Source organism: Pelodiscus sinensis, chromosome 3, assembly GCF_049634645.1.
Source record: "Pelodiscus sinensis isolate JC-2024 chromosome 3, ASM4963464v1, whole genome shotgun sequence".
NCBI classification, from domain to species: Eukaryota; Metazoa; Chordata; order Testudines; family Trionychidae; genus Pelodiscus; species Pelodiscus sinensis.
Genome location: NC_134713.1, coordinates 140583222 through 140601996, shown reverse-complemented (window position 1 = coordinate 140601996; position 18775 = coordinate 140583222). Strand labels below are relative to the sequence as shown.

General features: G+C 48.7%; 1 protein-coding gene across 3 annotated transcripts in view; it reads right to left on the bottom strand.

Moving 5' to 3' along the window:
* Positions 1–2160: 2160 nt before the first annotated feature.
* The window catches only part of TMEM151B (transmembrane protein 151B), a 28080-nt gene continuing 11465 nt past the window's right edge, over positions 2161–18775 (bottom strand). For 2 of the 3 annotated variants that reach the window (XM_075925058.1, XM_075925060.1), the window contains exons 2-3: positions 15281–17408; positions 2161–9878 (exon numbers count right to left, since the gene is read on the bottom strand). In XM_075925058.1, the coding sequence (XP_075781173.1) occupies positions 15972–17408 (1437 nt within the window). In that variant the 3' untranslated portion in view covers positions 2161–9878; positions 15281–15971. The other variant, XM_075925059.1, reaches the window with a different exon arrangement.

Here is an 18775-nt window from a genome sequence, read left to right as displayed (position 1 = left end):
AGCTGTCACCTGATACTGGGTCTCCCTTTGTTTCCAGCTGTCGTCACATAGTACTGGAGCCTTCTTTGTTTCCAGCTGCTAAATGGCATTAAAAGAAACTCAAACCACATTCAGTACTGACCTAAATGTTTCCTCTCCAGATGAGCAATGACAATTGCTGTTTGGATGTTATGTGACTGTGAATAGGAAAGGAGAAACCCACACAGTCTCTGTATTAAAAATGCGGGTTGTGCTATGAACAGAGTTGAGAATCCCATGTAGACCGGATAGTTCAGAAGTAGGAGGGAAGAGTTCATAGTCATGGAATAGTTCATGCATTACATACCTGATACCACTATTATATAGAAGAAGATTATTCTTGTGCCAAATTCATCCCTGGTATACCTGCACTAACTTGAAAGCATTTTCAAGTGGGATGAACTCATCCCGGTTGGTTACTCCTTTATGAGCCTACACTTATAGTTACATTTGGATAGTCCTGGTTCTGTGCAACAAGTATTAACCCTCAAAGTTATGAGCAAGTGAATCCTGCTGCTTATAACTTGGTCTGGTGTCCTTATAAATAGTAAATGAGCTTTACAAAATATCCAGTTCAGGTGTCAAACATGAGTTTTGCATTATCTAGTCATAAATTTAGGAAGCTTTTTCTTCTCTAAGGCCAAGCATTTTGATTGCATCAATTTAGCACTCAGTGAGGCTGTTAACTTTGCAGAGCCCCAGTGAAAATGGAACTGGAGAGAGTTTGAGGTACGTGCCATTGCCAGAAATCAGCTTTGACCTGGAACACAACGATTGTATATAATGGGGCTTTCTACAAACCATGTAACTAGGTGAGTATTGTTTTGGACAGTTAGATAACAGCTCTGGCAACACTTTATTTCCAGCTGCAGAGGAATGTCAGATCTTTAGGTAACATGAATGGCTTGCATATGGAGTATTTGTGAGTGGTAGAGAAAATTCTAGTCCACCCAGATGCCCATATTTCTGTATCTTGTCTTTATTTTCAGTCATAGTTTTGCAGAAGATTATGTAAACTTTACCGTTCTAGAACTAATTTGTGGCAGATTGGTAACTTCTCTCATGTGTAACTACAAAACACACTGCATTATGACATCATCCTGGGGTGTGTGTTAATGTGTGGCAGTAATTGGGTTTGATGTGACTTCTGTGGCTTTATGGAGGCAACTTGCCTCTGAATTCAAACCCCCACAGTGCTTGAGGCCTCATTATGATTCCTGTGGTGCTATTCAGGTTTTGGGACGCATTCCAGTAACAAGCTCAAGCCAAGACTGTTGAAGAGAGTGAGACCAAGCAACAGCCTTTTGTCCCCCATGTGGAAGCTCCTGCACTAAGTGGTCTGATCTAGAGCTGACCTTCAGGTGGTGCTGCTATTTCAGGCTTTCCCTGGATGGTGGATTAAACACGGTGCAGAGAAGCTGGTAGGGGGTGAATGTTGCTTGTTTGTGGGTCAGAAGCTTTTCTCTGATTGTTGACCCAGCTGAGGCTTTGAATATATTTTTACACACTGCCTAGCATTCTAGACAGCTGTGTGATGAAGCTAAAGAGCTATGTTCCATTAATAATAGATCTCCTGCCTTTGGTCCTCACTGCACTGCTTTGGGAGCATGGGAGGTTCATTTTGAATAGGACACTCCTCTAGGGAGGGTACAAACCTTTCTTTAGCCTTGGAGTTGGGAGGAGCTGTGACATCCCATGCAGCTTTGTTTGCCCTGTAGATGCTGTTCAGCAGAAAAGCCAGGCTGTCTTCTTGAAAACAGAGTTAATTCCCCTGCATTCAGAGGAAGGGAAACAAAGGAGTTGAGGCATAAAAATAAGAAGTGGGCTAGGCTTTGTCTCCTCATTTACACTCCCTTTCCCTGGAAGGGAAAATACTTGTTGAGTCCAGTCTACTGGCTACCTGAAGAAGGTGATGAGATGGGAAAAGGGCCACTAGATTGACTCCCCAGGTCTTTAGATCCCTCCTGCATGAGGGCTGGCCCATGAGAGGCCTCACAAGATAATGTCCTTTTGCCTCTGTGTATTTGGGGCGGTCTGGCCTTACTCAGCTAGTCCGATGTTCACGACCTATGAATAACATTATAGAGTAATCTGCAAGTGCCCTAGCCTCTGACACACACAAACCCAAAGCTGAGCCCAGAGTCAGTGAATCATCTGGAACTTTTATTACACCGATTTGGTTTACAATCTTTGTACTTTTGATATTTCCAACAAAAAGGCAACATTGTGATATACTGTTTGTACATAAATACAGACAGAGCTAGATCATATTGACATATTTAAAAGTAAAAACTGTTCCCAATGCTCGCTAAAGAGTTTGTTAGATCCCCGCCAGTGCCTCACTCCACACAACGGCTACAAACCCGCGTGGCTCTGCTGCCTGCACACCCCAGGTCAATGGGGCCTTTAGCTACTGGATGCAATGGATTTATAGATCAGACAGGATATGGTGTGAGGTCATCACTGGCAGCAAAGGCCGCCTTCAAGGTGTGTCAGTAGCACTGCCCTAAAACCATTGCAAATCAACATATTTGCTCCCTTCCAAGCCACACATGAACACTCTGGGAACTTGCACTGGCAGGAGCTATCACCAACATAAGAGAAGTTAACCACGGCAGCTATAAAAAAATCTTTCAAGACATCTCCAGAACATCAGCTACTCATTACCCACTGCTTAGCACTTCATGTTAAGGTGGGAGAGGGGTTTTTTAAGTTTACAAAACATTTTCTTAAAGAAGTGACACAGCTGAAGTAGACAAGATTTTGTTTAGTAACCTTGGAAAAGCCCAAGGACCAGATTCAGCCATGCAGGGCAGGCTCTGTTCCCAACAATGTTGTTGGACCAGTTACAACAGGGATAGATACGATCCAAGAACAACTCCGTAAATTACTAGTGCAGCTCACTTCCCAGAGAGCAGAGTGATGCAGTGAAAATAAAAGTTCAACGTGGGCTGTAGCTGTGTTCCCAAAATATATCCTAAACCACCTTGCAGCAAATGCACACATACTTTATTCAGCAGCATCTGCCCTGAGAAGTGGTTAGAAGTAGGCAAACACGGCAAAAAAGGGGTTGTGAATATTATAATAAACATTGTATTAAATAGCCTTCCAGGCATTCACAACCTTATTCCTATAAACAATCAGAGGAAATTGTGCAAGCAGCTGAAGTAGTGTATGTATCTTACAAATGCATGTCAGTGTGGAAACTCATGGGGAATATCCATTCAGACTGAAATCTCTCTAACTTCCCTTTTCTGACATATAAAAGTTTGCTGCCCAGCCAGAGAGCAGACACAAAACCATGTGACTTGGCTGTCCCACCACAGCCTGCCAAACATGGATTCAGGAAGTGAATAACATATTAGTAGACACATCTTTGGACAATTTCAAACAAACCATTTAGTAAAACACCAGGCGTGGCCATGGGCATTCAGTAACACAAATAGGGGCCAATTCATAGACCGCCAATAGCTCACCTAGTGCTAGGGGAGATCATCAATGCTATGAGACATGAAGGAGTAGGTCAATTTTGAGACCTCATTGCAAAGCCAAAGGAATGATCTTCAGCTCCTAAGTCTAAGAGCAATTTCTGCTCCAGTTGGCTGTATGTTGAGGAGCCTCAAATGATGCTTGTGCCCTATCCAGCAGCGCAAAGAGCCAAAAGCAGGGAGAGCCACTCAGATGAGACAGCATTTCTTTGTGTGCAGCGGGAGGGGTGTTTAAAAAGTGCCTCCTCAAATTTTGAATTCTTAGGAACAACACTAGAGCTTTTGCTTTAAATGTGCAAATAAATGCCTCCACTTGAGCTGGACAGGCGGAAAGCTGGTTCCTTAAAGTAGCAGATGGCAAGCGGGACTTCTGCTTGTCAGATTTGAATGCATACGATGGAAAGGCCATATCTCTGTGGCTGGCTGCCCAAATCACACAGCTTCTGCTATAAGCAAGTGGGGTAATTACTGTCTGGACACCTTCAGAAATGTCTCATGAAATAACCAGCCCTAGCTGGGAAATGGACTTACTTTGGGGAAGGGTGGGTAGGCACAGATCTCCTTATTTCAGTCAGCCCCCCTGCTCACACTGAGCTTCCTCTATTTGTTGCCAGGGCAAGCAGGGGTGGAGAAGCATCTCTGCAGCTGCCTAGTCTGCCTTTTGTGCGTTACGCCAGCCAGACACCAAGAGGTGCTGGAGAATGGCAATCTGGAGGCAGGCTGGGAAGATGAGTCCTGGTGGGTTTGTGTTTCAGCAGGAGATAGCAGAGCATGACCAGGCATTTCCATGGCAGCTGAAAAGATCTGAGTAGCTGGGCAGAGCCTCGTGTGCCCAGACTCAGAATGGCTTGCAACCTTCTCTGACGGATTTCTGTAAGCTATTAGCAAATGAATGTGATGTTCATAAAATGAGGAACACAGGACTGGTCTGAACCATGCACAGTGCTAGCAGGAGTCCTCCTTGCTAACCCTTTTCTGCCAGGTAGTTTCCCCTGTCAACCCTCTCCCCAGCTAGTCCAGCCCTGTGCCTTCAACATCTCTTTGCCAATGCCCCTCAGTCCTGACCTCTTGCCTCATCCAAGGATTCCCACGTCCTCGTTCCCACAGCCCTCTCCCCACCCCCACATCTCGTTTGGCCTTCAGGCCCACACAGCTTTGCCGACGTATCTCACTCTTAATCTGCAAAACTTGTACTTCTACTCTTGGCTCCCTGCAGAACAGTATTTTTGTCCTTAGTGGAGTAAGAACGAAACCATCTAAACTCATTTCACTTGTGCCCTTCATGGGGAGAGTTGTAGGCAGCAGAGGTGGTATGAGGTCGTGTAGAGACACTGCCTGCAAATGCTTACATTAGGCTTGAGAGCCTAGCTAGAGAATGAAGAGCTTTATTCACACTAGCCAGGCCTAAGAAAGCAAGTGCTAGCCAGATCCTACCAACACCATCCACCCCAACATTGATGGATTAGTCTCTCTAGAGGCGCAAGGCAATTTAGTTGTTAGTGACAACTATACAATGGAGACTCTGGCTACACTATCCCTTGAGGTTTAGTACAGACATCTATTCACTGCTCTGATAAGTTAAGGCATCTCAGGTCTTGCAGTGTCACTGGGAGTTATTCACACAGCTGTTTCCTTAGCAAAGGAGACTTCTCCTTTCAGCATGGCCATTGCAGTCTATGTCCCTTTCTCTCTACTTTGCCATTCTCTTGGACTCCTTCTTCCACTCCTGTCTTCTCCCAGGGCATCAGCTGTCCTGTAATGGCATCCCTATCCCAACGCCTGAGGCTCCTTCCTTCTTTTCAGCCAACCTCCCCACACTCTGAATAGCCACCACTTTCCAAAGACTCACAGATGCCATGTAACAAGACAACAGCATGCCTGCCATTCCCACTTGAAAACATCCCTGCTGAACGCTCCCTGTATTCTGGCCAGCTGAGTCAGTTTTTTATCTGACCTCTGTCCAGCTTGGAAGCACCTCAGAGCAGAGAACTGCCTCTCTGTATTGGATACTGCACATCCTGAAAGCAATGGCAAAACTTCCTTCAACCTCAGCAGCAGCAGCAGCTGGAGTGGGTCGTGTTTAAAAAGGGCCCTGTAGATGTGTCTCTGTGTACAATATTTGTTATGTTGAGCATGCAAGGCTCTTGTGCCTACGCAATGTGCATGGAGCCCCTCTGCTCAGGGAAAGCAGGTGTCTCTTAGCTGCTGAGTACTGACTCAGGAAAACCAAAGTGCCAGGGCTTTTCACACTCTGGTGTCATGATCTTTTGAGACCGTTTCTTCTGAAATCTATTTACATCTCTGATGTATCTGTCTATATACATGCAAGGGTGAAGGAAAAAATGGGAAAGATTTTTATGAGGGTAGCAACCAGCCTGATCTAAGGAGTGACAACTGTACTGTAGTGATTTCGGGAATAAAGGCCATCCCTCATGGGTCCAAGTCACATCACAGAGCACAGAAGTGGCCATGTGAGTGGCCCTAGAAATGACAAACTTGTGCAGCCCTCAGGGGAAAAACTGTGGCCAAAGGAAGTTGACAACATGGCCTGTGACTGCCATAACATAGGGGCAGTATACTCCAAATCCCAGCACTCCATCTTGATCCCAGGGGACCGAGGGGGATACTGACTCAGGCTTTGGTCATACCAATGGGAGTATGTCCGGGGGACTGAATGGGGTGTGCTAGGACTGGATGGAGTTATGTCTGGTATCAGATTGGGAGAATAATCCAGTGGCTCTCCAATACCAGTCAGAGATGGGGACTAGGAAGCTCTAAAACAATTCTTATCACATGCTTATTGGCACCATCCTCCTATCACTGCCCTTCACTACTCATATACTGACTGCAGCAAACGTGAAAGTCCATAACCACCTTCACACAACCATGGCCATACGTCAGCTGCTTTCTTTCCTAAGAAACAGGCACCATTTTGTCCCTGGCTGAACTGCTGCAGGAAATAATGGGTTACTCTGAGCTAAAACCACAGCTTCACTAATTTCTGTGTAGGACTCCACCCTACTAGCACTGCATACGCACCAGGCCAGTTTTGTTTTGATAGAATATGTCTGTGACTGTTTCAGATCCTAGATGACTGCAGAGGAGAACTTCAGACACCTGCATCTATTTTGGATCACTTGACCCCTCTGGAATGCTATGGATATAGCAATTTTATCCTCCTTTCCTTTCCTTTTTCTTAAGACTTGCCTATTTAGTAGAACTAGCTGAAATTTTTCAAACCATGAGGGGTTTGAATCTATTTTTCATCAAAAAGTGAATTTTCATGCATAAAAGAAAAAACCCTTCACCAAAAAGTTTTCAAGATTTTTTTTTCTGAAGCTCTATTTTAAAAAAAAGGAACGACTTTTGAGAGATTCCTGTAACACATTTTTTTTTCAACCAACTCTGCAATGTAGAGAGTGAAGCTTCATAGACCTATAAAATCCATTAGTTTGCAGTGCTGTTGTAGATGGGTTGGTCCCAGGACATGAGAGAGTCAAGGTGGGCGAGGCAATATATTTTATTAAACCAAATTCGGTGGGTGAGATGAGCTTTTAAGCTCCATGAACTCTTCTAGAAAGCTTGCCTCTTTCCTCAACAGAAGTTGACCCATTAAAAGGTATTTTCTCACCCACCATGTCTCTCTCAGAGGGCAAGACTACATTACCAGGTAGGTTGATCAAACTTGCATTGCTCAGGGGTGTGAAAAAACCTTCCTGGAGCCACACAAGTTTTGTGCTGTCCACTCTGGCGCCACGTCAGCGGAAGCTGCTCTTTTGCTGACATAGCTTTCACTTCTCACTGAGGTGCTGTGAATATGCCTATGGGAGTCTTTCCCAGCAGCATAGTATGTGTTCACCAGGTGCGTTACAGCGGTGCAGCGGCATTGTTGCAGCTGTGCTCATATAGAACTGTAGCCTAGACTTGCCCAGAATCTATTAGGTCATTCTTCCACCTACTCCTCCCAGTCCCTACATCCAATCTCATCTCTCAGGACCAATTGTTCTCCAGAAGAGAACTGATCAAAAAACTCCCTCCTGAACTTGAACAGGAAGAATCCATCTATCATCACCTGAGCTCATGCCTCTGCTCTTGCTTTTGGCATCTTGTTTGTATTCTTAGGCCTGGGTTTTGGATCCTTTTCACCCTGATTGCTTCTAAAGTCAGAACTCATTAGATGTCAGCTGACAGTGCAGCTAATAGACACTAGAATCATGTGACTGATACAAATACTAAATAATCTTGACACATTGTAGCTATGTTGTGTTTCACTAAGTGAACAGCTAAGATTGCAGCAGCAGCCTGCACTGATGGAGAGTGAGCGATTTGTATGTGTGTGTGTCTGTGCGTTTACTCTGCAAAGTCCACTAAAGTCTAATCACAGTGGGAGATCTACACAATCCCCAAAGTTCCAAGCACCGGCAATGTTTCTGGAAGGGCACATGTTTTCCCATAAAGTTTCATTTTCCCCATTAAAAGTCTTAAGTCTTAAAAAAGCAAAACACCACCACCAACCACAAGTTGCTTTCCAAGGGCAGCTGTGTTTTCCTTCTGTGCCAAAGCACACACTGCTGGGACGCATGCCTGCAGCATCAGCGGTTTTCTGAATGTGTTGCATAGGTGGGTGAATATACCTGCTGGTAGAGACTGGCTGTGAATTGCAGGAAGATAATGTCCTTGGACTTCACACAGACATTGCCCCAAGACAAACCAGACATTAGGAGAAGGGGAAAGTACATGAGTCTTCCTTCAAGTTTAGTTTAGACCTTGACACTTCTTTCCCCATGTAGACAGGAAGGCTGTGGAAAATGCTGTGTCTTGGCTGGGAAAAGTTGGAGTTTGGAGGAAGGCAGCTCCTGGCCCTTTGTGGCAGTGGTCAACTTGTTTGTTTCAACACAGCTGACAATCCCCTTCAAAGTGTCACTCTAGGTTCCATGATAAAGCAAGGAGAGCAGAGCCTTCTGACAACGGATTGACCACAGGGAGTCCTGGATCTTACGACCCTGTTTCTGAAGGGCAGGTAGGTTCTAGAAGGTGATTTATTCTGCAAGATCCCAGTGTGAATTCCAGGCATAAAATAAATATTGTAACAGATTGATTAGTCTAGATTAAAGGGCAAGGAAGCAGTGGAGAAGATGAGCCAAATTCACTCTTGTGTAGCTCCACTGGCTTCTCTGTGCCCTTTTCCCTTCTTTCCAAAATGCCCATTATAGCCACTGAAGTTAGCAGTGCCCAACAGGGGAGAGAAGAAAAAACAACAGCCCTGTATTCCAAACTGTATATCACACATCCAGGCTATAGGACTGTGCATGTTTTGGGTGGAATATGCAACTGGCCTGATGTGTAAATCACAGGCCATGTATTGGATAGCATGGAGCTAGGAAGCCATATATTTTATTTTCTTCAATGAAGACCTAACTCCATTTCTAAAAACATTCTGTAAGGAGATCTATGGCTGCCCGTAGTTTTATAATATGAATTCTGGTTGGAGCTGTAATATTTCGGATCTCCACCACAAATACTGCATTTCTCACCATAGAATGCAGCCCACTATCAGAGTGACAGCTGTAAAATGTCACTTGTGTGATAATTAACCAGAAATGACTAGGGCTGTAATCAGAATGGCTGGAACAAGAGGCTAAGGATTTTTTAATGCTTGGGGTTGGCTACACAGAAAAGGCAGACTCACCACTGAAGTAATATTTGAATTACAGGGGTGACATTTTACTGTTACTGCCCCTGAAACCAACTGCTACTTAGCTTATTTCCCTTTTGTCATCTTAACTATTATGGTCCCAATCCTACAGTTGATTCCCCACAGGAAGGCCCTCAGGGAATTCTGCCCCGGTGCAGGGGACCATTCCTGTACGTAAAGGCCACTGAAGTGGGCAGAGACAGCCATCATGCTCTTCTTAAAGGGTATTTCTGTTGAGCACATGCAGTGCTCTTCCCTTAGTACAGCAAAAGCCCCTGTGCCCGATTGCTACTTCAGCCTAATCAGAACCCAGGGGAAAGATGAGAAAAGTGAACTATTGGGGAAACAAAGGGCAGGAAAGGACTATTTCTCTGGATTGTGAGTATTAAGTGCAAAGAGGGTTGTGGGTTTGTTGTTGTTTTAAATTAAGAAACAGTAGCTTCTACATTTTGAGTAGTGAAAATCTGATGGCTGTTAGCACAGCCCTGGATTGTCCAGGTAAGAATCAGGTCTTAAAAACAGGGCTGTCAGCTCCTGTGATGGTTGGTGTTCCTCTTCAAGCTCCAACTCTTGGGAGTCATGTTATGTGGCGAGAGTCAGAACTTTCAGCTTCAGAAAAAAGGAAGTTCTAAGTCCTTGTGGTCAGGGAGAAGAGCTTGAAAATGTGGCTCAAAGACCTAAAGGCAGATAAAAAGAACCCCCAATGTATTAATCTTGTAAAGCCCCATCAGTTTAAACCAGTCTCTGCATTTGGTGGGCCTGATGAATTTTTTAATGCTTGGGGTTGGCTACACAGAAAAGGCAGACTCATCAGCAGTGCCTGCCCTTGTTAACCCTGAAAGAATATTATGGAAGTTCACCTGCTGCCCTCATTACTGCTGGTTGTTTGGTATTTGGCACTGCAGGGAATGAGACTAGGGTGGTAACTTTCATTTCCTTGCACTGCACTAGCAAAGCAGTTGGGAATCCAACACTGCTGGGCAAGGTTGAAAGGCAAAAATGCTGCACTGAAATATGATTAAATCGATGGGAATAGATTAGGCCCCACTCACACACACCTCTTTTAATTAGCAACACCAAACCTTGGGGCCTACACTTGACTGTCTCTTGCAGAGCAAGTATGTTGGCAGCTAGAGGGAATACAATGTGGCTGAAGAGCATTAGTCAGCCTTATCCTCTATGAAGGATGTATTCACCCCTCCGTGTGCTGGGATGGGAAGGGGCCTGGCTGCTGTCCAGTGCATCGTGCTACGTGAGTAAAAGCCTGCTGTGTCAAGCATTGTGCTAAGAACAAACCCTAGTATAGGGGACAGCAATAATGGGCTGAGAATGAAAAAAAAGGTTAACCCTTCTCCTCTCCCTTTGCAACCTAGCTCCAGCAGGCTCATACCTTCATAATTCTGTTCTCCACATATATAGGGAGAACCGCTCCATGTACCTACAACAGGGAGAATAAAATTACCCATAAGAGATCTGCAGAGCTGTCCAGAGAGGAGCAATCACTCCTCAGATGAGCCTCAGCTTGCAGGATAATGGCCCATTAATGCTTTGCTCCCTTCCCCTCTCCTAAACTGGGTTTCATCATGGCTGAAATTAGGACACAGGGAATGAATCTCTGGCCAGGAAAAAGTTGCATAGTCCAGCAATCAAGTGTCTGTGTATAATAAGAACATGGAAGAGAGTGGGCACTCTGGCTCTGCAGAAGAGAAGGCTGAAGAGAGAGGCTACATAGCTGCTCATGCAGAGAAGATGTTCCAGAGAGAAGCAGGGCCAATTACTCTCATTAGTCAATGGAGGAGAAGTAACGGGATTAAGAAAAAGCAGGGAGAATTCAGGTTAGATATCAGGGAACAGGCTCTCATGAGATGAGCAGACGGGAAATGGAACAAGCTGCCAAAGGAATCACCATCACTAGCACAGATGTAGCTGAGATCAGACACTAGGCTGCAGGGAGCCTGGAGACCCAGGCTGTTGAGACAATGCTGCTAAACCCATAGTCACGTGGGGGCAGGGGTGTCGCTCAGTTCCCCATCACCAGGGAAAGGGTGAAATGCTAGTGGCGATTATTGCTTCACACACTGGATGACTGGGACATTGTGCTGACAGCATTGATAACTTGCATCCCATGGAGAATTAAACTAAGTATGAGAGGGAACGTCTACACTAGCTCGTTAGTTCGAGTTAGGTAGGGTAATTAGGGCAAGCGGAGTTGCAAATGAAGCCCAGGATTTAAATATCCCGGGCTTCATTTGCATGTTCCCGGGCGCCGCCATTTTTAAATCCCCCTTAGTCCGACCCCTGTGCCCGCGGCTACACGCGGCACGGAGTAGGTAGTTCAATTAAAGATCCTAATTCGAACTACCGTTACTCCGAATGAGGAAGGGAACATGCAAATGAAGCCCGGGATATTTAAATCTCAGGCTTCATTTGCAATTCCGCTTGCCCTAATTACCCTACCTAACTTGAACTAACGAGCTAGTGTAGACGTACCCTAACTGACTAGTCGACTATCCCATAAGCTTATCAGATAGTTGAGTAGTGACTCAACTGGTCACTCCCCCGTCCCCTTACTGCCTCTACTCCCCTGTCCCCTTACTGCAGCAAGAGGGAGGGAGCAGGAGCCGGTGCTGGGGGGAAGACAGCTTAAAAGCCGGTTCCCCCCAGCACCATCTCCGTGGGGGGATGGGGAGGCAGAGGCATAGCAGAGGAATGGCGCGAGCTGGGAATCAGCTGATTCCCGGCTTGTGCCCAGTCCCAGATGCCGCATCTCTTCTCTTTAAATGCATTAAGAGCCAGCAGGCTCTTAATATATTTAAAAAGCAGAAGCGCAGTGGGGGTACCAGGTGCGAGCTGGGATAATTGATTGCCAGCTCGTGCCTGGTCTCCCCCACTGCCCGTCAGCCTTTTAAATATATTAAGAGCTCCATGTCCACATGTGGCAGAGCCCCAAATCCACTCTGCGATTCGAGCTGGCCACCAGGTCTGCATAAGCACGGCTTATCCCAGCCCAGGGAGGGGAAATGTGTGGACTGAAAGGGATTGTCTCACATGCCTGGCTCCATTGTAACTCAGGACTGAGGAGGAGGGAACCAGAGAGGCAGATAGAGCCTCCCCTCCTATCCTAGTCTAGTCCTAGTCTGATCTCAACTACATCCGTACTGGCGAGTCCTTTGTCAGTTTGTTTGATTGCCCGTCTGCTCATCTCACGATCTCATGTTCCCTGGTGTCTAACCTGAATTCTCCTAGGGGGCAGGAAAGTCAGGTGAGACACAGTCCCATATAGTTGGGGCAGCTCTGAGCTATCCTCCTAGGGACCAGAGCTGGGTGACTGTTCCCATCGGTGTGTACCAATGCCTAGGCTTGCAGCTGCACTGCTCCCCTCAGCAGAATCTCAGCAAGTGCAAAAGGACACAGGAAGGAGGCAAGGGTGGAGGAGGGACACCCTGGAGTGCTGGCCCTGCATGCTACGCTCTGTCTTAGGCCAGTGCTTAGAAAAAAGCTGCTGGATTCTGAAGGGATTAATTGGCCACTGGCGTGTCTGATCTCAGCATTTCCTTCCCTCAGCCCAGGGGACTCCTCCGCTACATGGTGAGAATCTCACTTATCTGATGGGAAGGAGAATCTTAATTCAGGTGGACAGCTGGATTTATTAATGGGCTAACATCAGGAGAGCAGGGAGGAGGCAGTTGGGCTGCAGAGCCAAGTTAGTTAGTGGCTTTATTGTGTGTGGTCACACAGACATGTGCAAGCACAAACTGAGTCTGTCCTTTTCACATGAGACAGGTGTTTATCTGTCAGTGCTTACCATCCCTCCCCCTCATGGCACAAGCTTCCCCCCCTGTATTCTAGCATCTGGTGCCCAATGTGCGCTGCCAGCTCTGGTAGGTAAAGGGTGGATTCTCAGGGAAAATAAGGCTGTTATTTGCCTTCCTCTCAAAGGATACGTCTACACAGCAACATTATTTTGAAATAACTTAGTCCACGTCTACACAGCAGGCAGTTATTTTGAAATATTGTCAAGCTGGAGGACTTCTTATTCCGACTCCTGTAACGCTCGTTGTACGAGTGAGGACAGCTGGAGGAAGTGTGCTCTATTTTGAAATAAGTGCTGTGTAGACGCTCCCAGTTTCAAAATAAGCTATGCAATTGATGTAGCTCAATTTGCGTAGTTTATTTGGAGTTAAGCCTTGCTGTGTAGACGCACCCAAAGTGGGGAAAGGGGGCCTTAGGAAAACTGTTGAGCCTATAATGAGTTCAAGAGATGCCATGATATTCTAATGCAGAAGGCAGTAGAGACCGAGCTTGTGGGCCTCAAGAGACATTATCTCATCACCTCTTTCTCACACCCTAGCATAGGCTTTGAAAGAACTCTGTAAAAATACAGCCCATTACTTTCCTTGAGAAATGGGCAGACCAGCAAATACTTTTCCTTCTCCCCTCCCTTCACCAAGAATTTACGGGCCCGATCCTGCAAATCCTATTGTATGGAGGCGCCTCACTGCCTCCAGTGAGTTAGGACTCCTCACACGCGCAAGGGCTTGGAATACTAGGAACATGCTGAAACGCCGATCCCTCTACGCATGTGTGTATGAAGAGGTGAAAGGGTGGCAACCACCGTCAGCCTGTTTCAAAAAGTGTTCAGATTCCAGTGTGACATGGCTGTGGGGCAAAGGCCACTCTCTGCAGCCAGGTAATGGGCCATCAGGGATTTCCTTGAACACTTTCCAAAATGATCCCCTCTTTTCTAACCACTCTCTGCAGTTTAGCAAAGAAGAAATGCCTCATATGGCCATTCCTGCTGCTCTCTGAGGACCCGATCCTGCCCCCATGACCAGGGGTGAGCAGAACCACTGATTTCCAGTGACTACTCATATCTCTCTAAGGGTCATTTTCAGGAGCATGAGTTTGTAGTGTCAGCTCCTGAAAGGCCTCACCCACAAGCCTAACCTGGCAGGAGACGTCAAGCACACGGTCATCACCCTTTCGGCCCTGATCCTGCTATGCTTTTGTATGGAACAGGTGGACCCTCTCTGACCAATGAGACTCTGTGTTGATGCGGGGGCCACTTACATGAATCCCATCACAGGATTGGGACCTGAAAGAGGAACTGTTTTCTCTGCGGCAGACACCTTATCTGAAGGTTCTGTTTCCTCCCAGCACCCAAAGCGGGGCAGAGAGCTGCCAGTCATGCTGCCTCTGCTGGTGTTTACGTGCTCCCTGGGAGCTGGCTACTGCCCTCAGGTCTCTTACCTCCTGTGAACCTGCTTGCAGACTGTACAGAATCTGGGAGCATGGCCTCTGCAGAGTACTTTGAATGTGGTGATTTCCATTTACTGTTCAGCCTGCTAGAGGTTCCACCCCAATGGTCTGTGCTAGGAGAGAGGCACCCTAAAGAGGTTGCTGGGCAAGTTGTATACAGTAGTCCCCTGAAGAGCTTGGGTAAACCCATCAGAGAGCAATGTGGGATGCAAGAGCTGAGGATCATGCTGAGAGGAGCCCTCTTGTAACCACATAGGCCAAGGGGGTTGCACTGTTTTAGATTAGCAGCCCTTCCCTTCACCAGCAGGGACAGCAGAAACTCTGGGCCTTTCTACATCACCATCCCTCTCATCTCCAGCCCCTCCTTGATGCAGAGCTCTGAGGGCAAACCCAGCTTCCCTTGACTAGTGACTGGAGCCAGCTTGACCCCACATAACACTTCCCCTTCCCAAGACCCACCAACCTGCTCTTCTACTGTGAATAAGTAAACTGCAGTTGAACCTGACAGAACCTCCCTGGGTGCCAGACTCCTCGCTCGGCTGAATTAATTATTAGACCTTGCTCACTTCAAAGAGCGGGGGCCCCATTTCCCCAACTCATCCCTTCCCCACAGGGAATCTTTGACTTTCAGGAGACTCTCCGCACACAACAGGCACCTTGGTTTGCTTTGCCAGCCGGGCCTTATCCTGCCAGACCTACCGGCTTCATGCTGTGACTGCCCGGCTCTGCCGGCTCCAACCCTTCCTCAGTATGTTCCCTGTTGCTTCCTGCTCCTTGCTACCCCACACCAGGAAAGTACTTAGAATGCTTTAAGCGTTACCTAGGGAATGCCGATTCTTGGCCCTGGTGAGCTGAGGCGAAGGACTCATCCCCGGGACTCTCTGGCGGTGATGCCCATCCCAGCAGCTGAGAACAGTGTAACAGTCGGCGCACAGTCTCAAAAACGGGGGAAAGTGTTGGCCTGGTGGTTCTGAGCATTTCCTCTACTTCTGCCCTTCAGCTCTGTGGGCCCAGGTGTCGCAGGATCTTTGGCGCATGAGCAGTTAATCGCCACTCCCAAAGGGAATGTGCTGCCAGTCTTTGTTCCGCTCAGACCACCATGTACCCTCTGCAGGAGAGTAAGACCGCAGCGCTGGCGGGCAGGGCGAAGATCACAGGTGCAGCAGGGCATTTAGCACGATTCCAGCCAGCCGGGGCCTCTGGAGACGGAGCTGGGAAACGCAGCACCTCGCTCCCGCCCTCCTTTTCTGTCTTTTTTTTACATGTTGTGATTGGTCCTGTCATTTTGCACCATGCCACAGACTGCCACCCCCTCCTCCATGACAACCAAGGGGCTGTGTGGCTGGGAGAAAACGCGGCAGCTGCTGAGCCTATCCTCTGAGCTCAGGAGACAGTGACCTCTCCATCCCACAGGCTGAGTGGGGCACCAGAGCCTCTTTTTCCTGGCTATCCCCTCCCTTCCCAAGTGTCTGTGTCTGGCTCCATGGTGGGAGACCCTTGCCGCCCTGCGCTCACAGTGAGGTCTCCATGCAGGACCCGTTCCGATGGAGGTGGCGGTGGTCATGGTTGAGGCATCCCTCGTTGCGGTGCACAATAAGGACGGGGAAGTAGAGGGCGTCCTGGTAAGCAGGCGGGTCCTCCTCTTCCACGGTGACCTGGCTGGAGAGGCGGGTTTGCTCGGTTGGGCAGCTCTGCTCGTTCAGGCTCCCGCTCCGGCTCTGCCAGAGGCAGCTGCGCCGGGAGCCGTAGAGGCGGCCCAGCGAGAAGCGGCTGCTGCTGAAAGGGATCCTGGGGCTGCCATTGCAGATGCTCAGGGCACTGCGGGAGAAGATGGATGAGCTGCTTATAGTCCTGTGGCACCGCTCGCAGTTCTGCCGGTAGCCCCCATACCTGCAGGCAGAGTAGCTGGTGCAGCTGGAAAGCCCCACCAAGTCCATCAGGACGGCCTCTGAGTAGCTGGGTACGAGCTGCTGGTTGGACCGGATGTGCCACTCCAGCTCAGTGCTGTCCACCGTGTTGACACGCGGCATCCTCCTGCAGAAGGAGCGTTCCTCAGCTGGTGTTGCTGCCATGTAATCAAACCCAAAGAGCTTCTCCACGTGGTAGTGGACATAGGAGGTGCGGTACTCATTCAGCACTCGCAGGGGCCAGGAGAGGGTCAGCAGGGCAGCCACCCAAAAGACATAGTGGGACACGTACCAGGGCAGGTTGTCTGGGTCTGAAAAGGCCACCATGTACTCTTTGAAGTCCACATTCTTGAGGTGCATCCCCTCCCTGGCCTCCATGTAGTCGTCCAGCCCCTCGTTCTCCGTGAAGAAGCGAGCGCGCTGGGTCAGGTAAGAGTTCTCGGACTCCACGTTAGCGAAGCTGAAGCATTTGGTGAAACGGAGCCGAGTAGCTGGGTAGCTCTCGAGGTCCATCAGATCCTTGGAGATGTCCTTGACCCCACAGTTGGAGTAGTCAAACTCGGCCTCTGCCACATGGGTGTTAACCCTCTCGTGATACACCTGCGTGGTGGTGTAAGCATCCCCGTTGCGGTAGCGAGTGACCTGTCGGGTCCTCCGGACATAGTGGTAGCTGATGGCTTTCCACCAGATGCATGGGGTGGCCTGCTGCATTCTCTGCACCCGCTCATGCACGCTCTCCACATCCACCTTGTACTGGAGCTCGTTGCGAGTGTAACAGTGCCAGCATTCCACCAGGTAGACCACATAGAGCATGACGAGGAAGGCCAGGGGGATGTAAACGTAGCCGTTGGAGCAGGGGCTATCGTGATACATCATGGACTTGCCCTTGTAGGCACTGTCAAAGGTCAGGCGGGTGACCTTGGTCACGTGGCACCAGGTCATAGCTCCCATGCAGCCGTACATGAGAAGGGACAGGAGCAGGCATTTCCAGTGGGATTCTCTGCAGAGGGACTTACTGAGGGACTGTTTCACTGGCCGCTGCTGCTCCATGTGCCCGGGGGAAGCAGGGAAGAGGGGGAGAGAGAACAGGAGGAGACGTTAATAGCCTGCAGCGGAAAGGGGAAAGCCAGCCTGCTGACCAGCACCTTGATTAGCTCCAGCAATTAGCTGGCTAGAGAATGAATCACAGACTGTTGACCTCAAAGGCAACAGATCCCATTCAGAGGCTACTCCTCGGGGATAATCCTCTCGGCTGGCAGGCGAGAGGAGCCAGAGGCTTGCGCTCTGTCTGGGGATAATGCTCCTGTGACTGGCGCCCCACTCCTACATTGTGCATCCTCTGGATACGGCACTGGGAGTCAGTACCCACTTCCTGCCATGCCAGGGCTGCCACCTGCCCTCCTCTGCCAGGAGACATGAACGGGCCATGCTGCCCATGCTTGGCAGACGTGGACGTATGACCCTGCCCTCCAGACTGACTGTGGTCACACTGCTCCATTCACCAACCAACACCAGAGTAGAGCAGTCAGGAGCCCTCCCCCTCTGGTGCTTAAAGACAAAAGCCGTGACCTCCAGGACATCTTGGCAAGGGCAATCCCACCCCGACTGGGAACGGTCATTCCCGGGTCAGGTCGTCTGCAAGCCTGTGCCATGATTCACTGTCGGCTACAGCCCCAGGCTCAGCGGCTGCCTTGCCAATGCCTGGTTGCCTGCCATAAGCATGAATCAGCGAGGTGCTCCCCTGCGCCGCAATGCCGCTTGCCGGGCAGCTGTGCATGAACGACAGTCCAGACGTTACCCTGCCAGGTGCACTAAAGGCCCTTCTGCAGGAGAGCTGCACTGGGTTGGTCCTCCAATGGCTCCATCAATATCCGAGACAAATAGCACTGCACATGGAACCCTGCTCTAGCGTGCAAGTTCCCTACCCCCCAGTGACCGTTGGCGCGCAAACGCCCCCGCCCTAAGCAGTGACCTCTCACATGCACCCTCCAGCACTGTGACAGCAACTGCCCCCATGCATGTTCCCGACGCCCCCTCAATGCAGCAGCGACCTTTAGTGTGCAACTCCCCCATCTCCACCCCCTCTCAAGCACTGCAGAACTGGCTATGACACTGGGGTGAAAAACCTTCTGGAGAAAATTGCTTTGGGGCCTTTAATGCACAGGAGTGGACAGGATACTAGTTCTACCCCTCATCTAAAACACAGCGTCTGTACTACAGCAACCCATAATGCTACGATACAAAGGATTTGGTAATGACTCCGGAAGAGCTCCTCCCAATGAAAAACCCACGCCACTTCCTGAAAGATGTCCCATTCAAAAGCACTGGTCCAAACTAACCCTGTTTGGGGACTGTTCATACGGTGCATTACTGTGCAGCAAGCCACAATAGGAATCTATGCACATCAA